The following is a 12,124-nucleotide window of genomic DNA, read 5'->3' as shown; positions in this document are numbered from 1 at the left end:
TCATGGGGCTTTGACAAGACCTTCCCGAGTCACAGGAAAATGTCCCAATTATCACAAAGTCTGTATCAATTCAATTCTTAATTCATGAAGCCACCCATACAATCATAAATTTGTTATCTAACACATTTAATTTTGGAACAAAGGAGCAACTCCTTTAAAGTTTGGGAGTAGCATAAATATTTCATATACAGCTTAAACCTATGCTTTGTAATGATTATTTTTGAGCAGCAGAAAAGGAAGGCTAGAGAAATGCTAGAGATGTCCTTACTTGGTGACACATTCTTGCTGAATAACAAGTTCTCTGGAAGTGAAACTCAAATAGGAGAGAACAGGAGGTACAGATAGGTATCAGTTCTGCTAGGATCTTCAGAGAGATGGAAGGCCCCAGAACAGTGCCACTCAAAGGTGATTTGCAGACTTGTGCTGGTCTGTGTACATATATATGTGTGTGTGTGTGTGTGTGTGTGTGTGTATTTTTACCAGTCTGTGACATGGTGAATTACAAATTGAAAGTGTTTAAAAACTTTTTAGCATTTTCTTTTTTCTTTTATTTTATTTTATTTTATTTTTTTTTGAGACGGAGTCTCGCTCTGTTGCCCAGGCTGGAGTGCAGTTGCCGGATCTCAGCTCACTGCAAGCTCTGCCTCCCGGGTTCACGCCATTCTCCTGCCTCAGCCTCCCGAGTAGCTGGGACTACAGGCGCCCGCCACCTCGCCCAGCTAGTTTTTTGTATTTTTTAGTAGAGACGGGGTTTCACCATGTTAGCCAGGATGGTCTCGATCTCCTGACCTCGTGATCCGCCCGTCTCAGCCTTCCAAAGTGCTGGGATTACAGGCTTGAGCCACCGCGCCCGGGCTTTTTAGCATTTTAATGTTGCTGTGATATCCGAGTACATGATCAATGGACTTAACCTACAGAACAGTTTGGCCAGTTTGGGTGCTGTCAAACTTGCCTGGTGGGCAGCACACAGTGTGAACTCCATACTTGTCATGGGCAATAGGAATGCATATTGGTAAGTGAAGCACTGGAAAACAAAAAACCTGGTCCTTTACCATACATAGTTTGAGAAAGACCGCCCTAGAGTACCATACTTCCACCACAAGTCCTGGAATAATTCCAAAAGTTTTTGGAACAAAGTGTGACCTGAGGTCAACTTGCTCACATTCTATCAAATCAAAATAAAAATGAGTACCTTGGGAATAAAGCTAAAGTGGACTAGGGCATCTATTTAGATTCCTGGAGTAATCCCTGGCTAGGCTAGCAGAGTGAGAATCTGTAAAAGAAAACTGGTAGGACAGGAGGCACAAGGTTCATAGACAAGGGCTCTTTTGTTCTTCCCTCCTCCTCTCTATCCTTGTCCAGTTTTTGGCTGGAGCTTTAAGGAGAAAATAGTGACACTCAGGCCCCATGACTGTATCACAAGTCTACCTGTACTTTCTCCATCTCTTGCAGAACAGAGAAGTTTCACATTCAGATCCTGGCTCTTCCATGCTCTGGTAAGGTATAAGAGTTAGAATTTCCCAAATAGCCTGAGGCCTTAAGAACATTTCCTTCCTAGTCAATACCATAAAACATGTAAGGTCTTCAAGGGGTGAAAAGTTTTAACCTAGGGGCAAGTGACATGTCAGAAGCTCAAAGTGACTCATAATGAACGTGAATTTGCTCTGGAGAGACTTATCTTCTGAGTGAACCAGGACAGCTAGCTGGGCTGACCACAGTATCTACCAACATATGTCAGCCAAGGTCCATAGACCCACTGGGAGCCACAGAAAAAAAAGCCAGGTCAGCTCAAAGAAAAATAATTTAGAAAACATAACAATATATTACTAACATTAATAACAATAATGTAAAATGTTAAATTATAGTACCACTTGAAGGGCTTTCTACATTGAAATACTCAAGGGAACATGAGGAAAGATGGCCATCCAGTCTCCTTTGCCAACTGAGGTGCAGACTAAGTTGTAGAAGGCGGGTGGCGATGGAACCCAGCATTACAATATTGTGTAGAACTAGTCTCCTAATATACCTCACTCTACAACTTACAGAAGCTGAGGAAGATCAGAAAAAGACCTGAATGAAAAATAGGCCACACTCCTTACTCAGAATATTTATTACATTCTGCCCCATGGGGCCTTGCAGGAAAAGGGACCCAAGCTATACCCCTACTCCTTTCCCAAGCTACTTTCCTGAACCAAGGGACAGGATTCTAAGAGAATCATGTATCTCAATAAGCCAGAATGTATCCGGGAAAGAATAGCCATTAATTTCCTAGACCTGACACTGGGTTTATTTGTGTCTGCCAGGAAGAGGGGGAGTCAGTGAGAATGGTAGACGGACTAGATGAGGGGAAATAGGATGGGCCCTTCTTTATCACAGCTTGAGCTCAAAAAGGTTGGGATAAACAGGTGTTTAAAAGAGAGGAGGTAAGAGGGAGGACGGGCAGGAGATAGAGGAAGGTCAGGGGCTGGGTTCACCCATATCACACAGCATTGTAGGAAGAAGCAGGGTAACAATTTGAGTTCTCAGGCTGGAACAGGGAGGTGAGGGCTCAGCACCTAGAGAGAGGAGAATCCTAAGGCGTCTCTTTCAACTCTATTGTGATTAGATGCAAAAGCCCTTTCCCTTTAGAGAATTCAGAATGGTCTGTCTGAAGGCAAGAGAGCATAGTGACAGACCTGTAGCCCCAGCCCAGGCTGTTTCTTCCCATTCCCAAAGGCTCTGCCAGGAGAACTATAGAAATACAGAGTCCCAGGACTCTGTCCCTCCTCCCCAGATCCAAGAGAGGGAGTAGAGACAAGGCACAAAGACCCTGGGCATAAAGATGAACATCAGTGTGGCCACGTATAAAATTATTTTGAGAAAGGAAAGAAAGTGCATGCCCCAAAAAGGATGCCTTCCTTCACCTGGCAGGTAGCTGGAACTTTGATAGTGGCAGAAACCACAATGGAGTAGGGGTCACAGAAATGGTCTCTGAAACAGACCCTATTCCTAGACAGAGGAAAAACCTCAGCTGGTATGGCACAATCTTGAATGGGATGACAGAGGGCAGCGGGCAGACTTCTCCCGCAGATGATACTCCTGCCTCAGGTCCCAATGGTTCTGCTGACTCCAGATGTTCCCCATGGCTGGGACTGAGAGAGGAAAACGTGTTGTGTTTCACATGATCAGACACTGTTCGCCACTGGCACCTGGTGGGCCCGAAAGATTGAGGGCATCCAGGTCAAAGTTGAGGCCAGGAGGCTGGGGAAGAGATGAAGGGACTCAGATAATTGCTCATTTTTTAGGACAGACCTTCTGAAGATCCATCCCCAGTAGCCACAATTATCACCTTAGGTGGAATCATGAGAGGTTAAACAATTCTGGAAATTGGGGGCTCAGATTAAAATCCGGAAAAAGACATACTCACCATCTCTCCAGCCAGCTCTTTCGGAGGATGGCCCAAATCCTGTAGCTAGAAAATAAGGAAAATGGAACAAGAAATAGAGAAAAACACAGAAAATAACAGGGGATCCAGAAAAGGAATCTAACAAATCATCTCTCTATTTCTTCTGAAAGAGAGCACAAGAGAGGATCCCTCCTTCACCTAGGTCTAGCAGTACTGCATCCTTCCCAGATACTTCCTCAACTGAACACCTAAATGGACAGCACCAGTAGGCAGAGGGCAAGAGGCCTTACCTGCTGCATAAGATCCAGCACCATCTCAAAACGAGCCTTTTGAGTGGTCTCACTGTCTGTGGGGGTCTCTGCCTCGAACTGCTCACATATTTTGCACATGACGCTGTGCTGCTCCTGATATTTTTCAAACTGCTCTGGAGGTAGAGATTCCTGATGACTCTGCAACCATTCTGGATACTAAGAAAAGACAGAATGGTTGGAAAATAATTAAGTGAACAATGGATATGGATGGGTAAGCAGAACAATGTGATTAAAATGTGAAAGGGAAGGGGACGTAGAAAAACGAAAAGCTAAATAAGTTCGTTCATCATGAAAAGTGGCACTGACTCCAACCAGATCACCTGGCCATGTTAACATTTATGGTCACCAGAAATTGGTAAGCTTCTGTAAAGAGCCAGGGAATATTTTAGGCTTCGAGGGCCACATATGGTCTCGGTTGTGTCTTTTTTTTTCTTTTTTCTTTTTTTTTTTTTTTTGAAACAGAGTCTCGCTCAGTCACCCAGGCTGGAGTGCCGTGGCTCGATCACTGCTCACTGCAAGCTCTGCCTCCTGGGTTCACGCCATTCTCCTGCCTCAGCCTCCCTAGTAGCTGGGACTACAGGTGCCCGCCACCAAGCTCGGCTAATTTTTTTGCATTTTTTTAGTAGAGACGGGGTTTCACTGTGTTAGCCAGGATGGTCTCGATTTCCTGACCTCGTGATCCGCCCGCCTTGACCCCCCAAAGTGCTGGGATTACATGCATGAGCCACCGTGCCCCTTTTTTCTTTTTTTTTTTGAGACAGTTTTACTCTGTCACCCAGGCTGGAGTGTGATGGTGTGATCACCACCCACTGCAGCCCCGATCTCCCCAGGCTCAAGCAATCCTCCCACCTCAGCCTCCCCAGGTAGCTGGTGCACAAGTGTGCACCACTGTGACTGGTTAATTTTTTTGTATTTTGTAGAGACAGGGTTTCTCATGTTGCTTAAGCTGGTCTTGAACTCCTGGGCTCAAACAATCTGTCCACCTTGGCCTCCCAAAGTGCTGGGACTATAGGAGTGAGCCACTATGCTCAACCGTTGCCTATTTTCTTTGTAGTTTTTTTCAAATGACCTTAAAAATGTAAAAACCATTATTTGCTTGAGAGTTGGATTTGGCCCACTCAGGCCTTGGCCTGCTGACTCGTGGTCTGTATTATTCATTACACACTTACCCACGTTTCCCTGTGTCACTGAAAAGCTTCTGTTCCTATATTTTATCTCTCCAAAAAAACTACTATACACTCTTTAGCCAGGTATGGTGGCTCACACTTGTAATCCCAGCACTGTGGGAGGCTGAGGTGGGAAGATCACTTGAGCTCAGGAGTTTGAGACCAGCCTGAGCAATATAGTGAGAGCTCATTTCTACAAAAAATACTTAAAACATTGGCCAAGCATGGTGGCGCACACCTGTAGTCCCAGCCACTCAGGAGGCTGAGATGGGAGAATCACTTGAGCCTAGGAGGGGGAGGCTGTGGTAAGCCAAGATCGTGCCACTGTGCTCCAGCTCGAGTGAGATCCTGTCTCAAAACGAAATGATACAACCACACATATAAGCTCTTTTATGGCAGGGACCATCATTTAAACTACTCTTACACTGTTCACATCACAAAGCCAGTAAGTAAATCCTCAGTTAATTCTTTTTCTTTTTGAGATGGAGTCTTGCTCTATCGTCCAGGCCGGAGTACAGTGGTACAACCTCAGCTCACTGCAACCTCTGCCTCCCAGGTTCAAGTGATTCTCCTGCCGCCTCCTGAGTAGTTGCAATTACAGGTGTGAGCCACTATGCCCGGCTAATTTTTGTGTTTTTACTAGCGACGGGGTTTCACCATGTTGACCAGGCTCATGTCGAACTCCTGACCTCAGGTGATCCACCCGCCTCGGCCTCCCAACGTGCTGGGATTACAGGCATCAGCCACCACGCCCAGCCAAATTCTTGCTGGAGAAATGAAGTCAGAAATGCAAGACTGATTAGACAACAACCCCAGAGTCTTGAACCAGTTTATAGAAAACTAGAACCGAAGGATTTCCTCTTATACCCCAAAAGTTATACCCCAACATACAGTGTGCCAGCTTTATTCTCTCAGAGACACAACTCTCCCCACCCTCCAACTCTCCCCGCCTCAAATAAAGAAAGGAAAAAAAGCAGACTCAAGTTACTCTTTCTGCAGGCTCTGAGTAGACAAAATAGCCCACACGAGTAAAAATAGCCCACACGAGTGGATGTGATGGAAAATGAAGAGAAAAAGCAGAAATGGAAGTTCACAAACCTTTTCTGTGATCTCCTTCAGTGATGGGTACAGCACATCCTTGGAGAGTAGGTTCTGCATAATACTCTGCATGATGGGGAGGATGTTCCCTTCCCCATCCCCTTCGTCCATGCCTAGCCCCTCCATGGCCTTGGTCAGCTCTTCATCCGACATGCCAGAGTTCTAGATAGGACAAGTAAGAGGTGAGCAGGTATACCACCTTCTTGGGATGCTTACACTCTTGTCAGGTGGGAAAGATAAACTACCTAAACTTGCCTGTAACAAAACAAGACAGGAACAGACTTGGGACGATACTCAAAGCATGTGTCTTTTGAGACTCTGCTGGAGAAGTGTCTGAGAGTGGACCCCTTGTGGGACCCTACTACTTTCTCCTCACCTGAAGGTCAGTGGCATTTTTGGCTAATCCACTTAGTGTCTCCTTTAGGCAAGAAGTGAATTCTTGTTGGGAGGTCATATCACTGCCTAGGAGAGATTAAAAAAGCCAACGTCATTTAGGAATTTGTTTCCTTGCCTAGACTGAACTGGTTACCAGCTTGGATATGAAGCATTTACTAGCGAATCATTATCACTCCTCATCTTGGAAAACTCTGTGGTTATCTTGATAGTCTTTTCATACATCTGTTTAATATACGGACTCTGTGTCAGTTTATTCTCCATGATGATACCCACAATAACACTGTGACCTTTCAAATGGTCAGTTTTGAATAATCTTTTCTATTATTTTCTAACCTATCTCACCCCTTTTCATTAAGAGGGATTTCCACCCCTTCTCTCATTGCCTTTACCCATTCCATGGCTGTGACATCATGATTGCTATCAACTTCACTAAGAATTCTGGTGTTTTCAGGCAACAAAGACTTAAGAGTCTGTTCAGATATTTCCATGTATCTAGGGTCTCCTCACCCACTCTCCCCGCAGCCTCCGAGAGCTTTTGGAACTGCTCCACCAGGTGGGGCTCTTCCTCAGCCAACTCCTTCATTGCCTTCTCGAACTCTGCAGTGGCTTGAGAAGCCAGTTCACTGTCGAATAGTTCCTGGAAAAACTTCTCTTGGGAAGCGAAGAGGGCATCCTGCAGGGGAAGGGTGGCTGAAATGCGTCTCTTACTTAGAACTATACTGCACCTGGCCTCTGATAGAAGCCACAGGCAGTAGCTATGGGAAATGCACCTCCCTCCTACCCACTTCCACTGGACATTGTAACTACTGTTCCTAATGAGGATAGCAAAAAAGGCATCTAGTCATTGAAGGAGCGTATGGGATGGCATACCAATCCAACCATTTAAACCTACTATTTTTTCAAGGAACTCTGAGATTCCTCCAGTCAACCTCAAGTCCTTATTTCACAAGGACTGAGGCTGGCAAGAGCACTCACCAATGTGAGGCCAAGGTACCCTCCCCCATTCCCCTCTGGCCCATAGGGGCCTGCCCAACCTCTGCTCAGAGCTGCATGCCCATCCCCTCCCCATCCCTTAAGGGGGTGGAATTTATACTTTGGCAGTGTCTCCTGGCGATCTCTTCTGGGGCCCTGAAGCATCAGGGGCCGTGGTGGTAGAAGGGGGTGCTGGGGAGGGTTTGGCTTTATCGAAATCATCAAGAGCACCTTCAGAGACAAGAGACATGGTGTGTGTGTTGGCGACAGATGAGGATGCAAGCAAGGCTGGGTGGTTTCTGGGCAAAGCATTAGGAATATGATTTTTCAAATTGCCAACTTTCCTCAATTTTCCTCCTTGAGGCTCCCACCTCCCCAGACCACCCTCAATGAGCCTCCTACTTCCTTCCAGATTACCTAATTTATTGTGAGCAAAGGCAAGAAATCCCTTACAGTGGAACAAGTATCCATCTCAGAGCTGGGAGGAGAGGATTAAAAATTTCTGCAGAGACATCTCCATCTATAGTGTCTCCCTTGCCACACCCTAATGATTCCCTAGAAATCCCATACAAATACCCAACAGGAGTAGAGAACACAGATGTCCTCATCCCTCTGAACTCACTCTGGAGCTCTAAAAGGAATAACTTGGTGAGAAGGCACATGACATCCCACTCAGCTTCCTGTTGGTACTGGTACCAGCACAGACTGAGGGACCACATACCACACTCCATGGTAAGGCATTAAACTATCTTCTCTTATTCTCCAGTTTAGTGCTCTCCCACAACCTCCTAGAGCTCCTTTTGGTCTGATCTTTGCAGATAACCGTATGCTAATTCACAGTCACTTGGCATGCCTCAGCGTTTCTGTTCATTTTTCTGCCTGCCCACATCTCTGTGATTGAGCAAGAGATTACAAATTCACCTCTGCCCTGAAAAGCCTGTGTCCTCACCACCATTCTGATTGCCAGGCCCAGGGAGAGAGCACTGGCCCCACTCTGGGCAGGAAGTCAACAGGGGAGTGGACAGTAATGCTAAGAAAACATCCACCGTCTTTCAAGAGGGTGAACTGCTTTCCCCTGAAATCGCCACATCCTCAGTTTCTCAAAATAAGGGAAAGGAGTCCGCTTGAGCTACTAACAAGATGAAAGAACTGTTAAGGGGCCTAACGAGAGAAAGAGAAAAGGACTACGAGGAGAAAAGTGTCTTTCATGTCAAGGAAGACAGGACGAGGCACAGCAGGATGGGCCATGAGCTTGCTAGGAGTTAATGTAAGCAATCAGTGAGTGCGTGGTTCGCTACCCAACAAGAACCAAATGCTGCTGCGGCTGCTGAAGTTGGACTTTAAGAACTTAGTAACCTAAAGAAAGAGGAGTTTGGAGAGGTATCATGAAACGCCGTCCTGCGGAAACATCCACATTCTGGACCACTAGGGGACCCCAGGTGAGTTCCCCAGCTCCAGTCGCGGAGGTGGGGCAGGATGACCCAGAGATTTTTGGGGGGCTCGCGGTCAGACTCTCCGCCCCCATTTAACCTTTGGAGATCCTCTCCCGCCCCGTCCCTAATATCTCAGGTTCACTTAACGCCCGGAATGGGTCCTCACAACTGCCCTCTTCGGGCCTTTCCCACTATGGGCTCTTACTTTCCAGAAGCTCCTCCAATTCCCTGTCTGCTTCTGCCCCGACACCACAGTCTTCCTCAGCGGCTGCCATCTTGCTACCTCCGACTTGCCGTAGGAGGCGGGACCCCTCGGCGCCGCCACGCCCTCCACCCCTTCGTTCCTGCCCTCTTCTGCCTCTGGCAACCAATGGTATTGTTGGCCAGTGCGGAACCGCCATTTTTAAAGGGCCAGGAAGCTTTGAGTTTTTGTTTTGGGTATTTTTCCCCTTTCGCCTGTGAAACATAGAATTAAGGATAAGATAGTGTTATTTTCTGCCTGGTTTTAGAGGCCCGGACTCCTTTCAACTTCCCAAATTACCTGGCGAAGCTCTTTCATTATTACTTCCTGAGCTATGAGTAGGCCAGGTTGAGACAAACTGCCTACAAATAACCAGAATCTATACATATATAATTGATACGACAATTATGGTACACAACATACTACTTTCTCTCACTTCTTTTGTTTTTTGAGACAGAGTCTCGCCCTGTCGCCTAGGCTGGAATGCAGTGGCGCTATCTTGGCTCACTGCAGCCTTGGCCTCCTGGGTTCAAGCGATTCTCCTGCCTCAGCCTCCCGTGTAGGTGGGATTACAGGCATGCACCACCACATCCGGCTAATTTTTATATTTTTAGTAGAGACGGGGTTTTACCTTGTTGGCCAGTCTGGGTGGCCAGGCTGATCTCGAACTACTGACCTCGGGTGATCCACCCACCTCAGCCTCCCAAAGTTCTGGGATAACAGGCGTGAGCCACTGCGCCCCGCTTCACTTCATTATTTCATTCAAATGTTATCTTTTCTGAAACACTTTCCTTGGCCATTCCCGTTCCTTTTCTTCTTAACACTGAACACTATCTGACATATTATCTACCGTACTTGTTTATTCTCCGCTCCCCACCCTGCAGAATTTAAACACTATGAAGGCGAAGATTTTCATCTGTTGTCTTCACTGCTGTAAAGCCCAACTCCTAGGCTAGGGTTTAAAACTTAGTAGGCACTCATTGGCCACTCTTTGCTCTCGCAGTCCCTAATCAGGCACATCTGTCTGCCCAATCTAGCGGCATCTCTCATTTCCTATTCTCTATTAGAACTGTTTGATTAGCTGGGCGCGGTGGCTCAAGCCTGTAATCCCAGCACTTTGGGAGGCCAAGACGGGTGGATCACGAGGTCAGGAGATTGAGACCATCCTAGCGAACACGGTGAAACCCCGTCTCTACTAAAAAATACAAAAAACTAGCCGGGCGAGATGGCGGGCGCCAGCAGTCCCAGCTACTCGGGAGGCTGAGCCAGGAGAATGGCGGGAACCTGGGAGGCGGAGCTTGCAGTGAGCTGAGATCCGGCCACTGCACTCCAGCCCGGGCGACAGAGCGAGACTCCGTCTCAAAAAATAAATAAATAAAGAAAGAAAGAAAGAAAGAAAGAACTGTTTGATTAAAGGACACAGGGCCAGGAACTTAGAACTCAATGTTAGAAAGAGAGCGTCTGGGACCTTGGACTGAGCAGGGCAATTCGAATGTAGTAGTTAGTAATAGACTTGCTTTCCCTGACCAATCTCCTTTTCTCCACACAGAACCCAACCTCCAACTGAGTGAACAAGGGGGATGCTCAGATAGAGGTAACTCTAGACGTCCCTTTCCTCCTTTGGAATTGTTCTATTCAGATCTGTAAGAATGTAGCAACTGTTTCACATACAAATCTGTTTTAGCACTTGAAGAGCACCTGTTATTAAGGTCTTGTTCTGGGCACAGCAAGGACAGAGAGATAAATCAGGACCAACCCCTGCTGTAAGGTAGCTAAGTGGAGGTGAGCGGGAGGTATGATGAGATATACACACAGTAAGTATGATACAAGGTAAGAATTTTAAATGAAAAAAAATCCTGTGTTAAGTCACCTCATCACTTTCATTCTTAGCTTCCTGAACTCACATTTGAGTACTGCATCAAGCACTAGATCAAGCACTTACTATGTCTTTCACAGACAGGGCACAGATTCGTAAAATCGTATCTGTGCAAAACCTGTTTTCTTCTGACCACAAGTAGTGTGTTTTGGGAGTTATAAAGCCTAAATCCCAGCCCTAATTCTGCCACTAAATCACTTTCTAAGTCCTTTACAATTCTAAACTTCTGTAATCAAATCCTTTCCTGATAAACTTGTTTCCCCAATACCTGCAACATAATTTATTTCAGGGTTTCTCATTCAAATTGCTTACATGTGGATCTCCAATATGGCTATAGGTATAACAAGCATGTTAAAAAAAAGAAAACTTGTCTATCAATAGGCATCTCTATTGGCTTTATTTTTTGAGACAGAGTTTCACTGTCCCAGGCTGGAGTGCAGTGGTTTAATTTTGGCTCACTACAGCCTCCACCTCCCGGGTTCAAGTGATTCTCCTGTCTTAGCCACCTGAGTAGCTGGGTCTATAGGCTTGCGCCACCATGCCCGGCTAATTTTTGTATTTTTAGTAGAGACAGGGTTTCACCATGTTGGCTAGGCTGGTCTTTAACTCCTGACCTCAAGTGATATGTCCACCTTGGCCTCCCAAAGTACTGGAATTACAGATGTGAGCCGCTACACCTGGTCAATTGGCTTTAAACTAATGTAATACAAGCATGTTAATTAAAAGATAATAGATGATAATTAAAATGGAGTAAAAAACAAGCATGACTCTTTCTTTGCATTATTGCTTAAACTTGTTTCTGCTTTTGTTTTTACTACTAATACTCCTAACATCTCATCTCAGTATTTACTGACCTACCACTGACTGCTCCTTCTGCCTTTCTAATGTATAGCGAATACTGTTGAATAACAGTATTTTATAGTACTTTCATATCACTCTGTCCTTAAGGATTTAATGGCTCTCCAGTTTATCAAACAAATTCTAATTCTTGCCTGGGATTCACAATTATTTCATATACATCAATCTTGTTTCCCCAATTATGTAAGATTCAAGAGGCAGGAATTGTAAAGTTTTTCCATATCCCTCAGTTAGTAATGTTTTTGTGTGCAAAATTAATTTTGTAACTTAATTTGCAAATTATAAATAAAAAAATTTGCCAAAATTTATCACCAACTTGCCTATGTTTATAGGGATAATGTTTGTAACTTGGGAAAATGTCATCAAAGTAGTATGTACTTTTTTTTTT

At 45.4% G+C, this 12,124-nt stretch overlaps 1 protein-coding gene across 1 annotated transcript; it reads right to left on the bottom strand.

The window, feature by feature from the left end:
* Window positions 1-113: 113 nt before the first annotated feature.
* PEX19 (peroxisomal biogenesis factor 19) lies at window positions 114-9,057 on the bottom strand. Its single transcript, XM_011957641.1, has 9 exons — window positions 8,967-9,057; window positions 7,450-7,559; window positions 6,864-7,029; window positions 6,337-6,422; window positions 5,961-6,122; window positions 3,676-3,852; window positions 3,407-3,451; window positions 857-3,240; window positions 114-523 (listed from the first exon to the last, which is right to left on the bottom strand). The coding sequence occupies exons 1-8, from the start codon at window positions 9,034-9,036 to the stop codon at window positions 3,157-3,159; spliced, it is 900 nt and encodes a 299-aa protein (XP_011813031.1). The 5' UTR covers window positions 9,037-9,057; the 3' UTR covers window positions 114-523; window positions 857-3,156.
* Between the last annotated feature and the right edge of the window lie 3,067 nt (window positions 9,058-12,124).

This window comes from Colobus angolensis, unplaced genomic scaffold, assembly GCF_000951035.1.
Source record: "Colobus angolensis palliatus isolate OR3802 unplaced genomic scaffold, Cang.pa_1.0 Scaffold447, whole genome shotgun sequence".
In the NCBI taxonomy this organism is placed as follows: domain Eukaryota; kingdom Metazoa; phylum Chordata; class Mammalia; order Primates; family Cercopithecidae; genus Colobus; species Colobus angolensis.
The sequence above is the reverse complement of the archived record's forward strand: the minus strand, read 5'-3'. Positions and strand labels throughout refer to the sequence as shown.

Excerpts from the sequence above, each read along its gene's own strand:
- PEX19 (XM_011957641.1), bottom strand. The coding sequence starts at position 9,036 with ATGGCAGCCGCTGAGGAAGACTGTGGTGTCGGGGCAGAAGCAGACAGG. Across the intron at positions 3,853-5,960 it reads TGAAGGAGATCACAGAAAAG|TATCCAGAATGGTTGCAGAG; the intron begins GTTTGTGAACTT and ends GTCTTTTCTTAG. Across the intron at positions 3,452-3,675 it reads TGCTGGATCTTATGCAGCAG|CTACAGGATTTGGGCCATCC; the intron begins GTAAGGCCTCTT and ends CTTATTTTCTAG.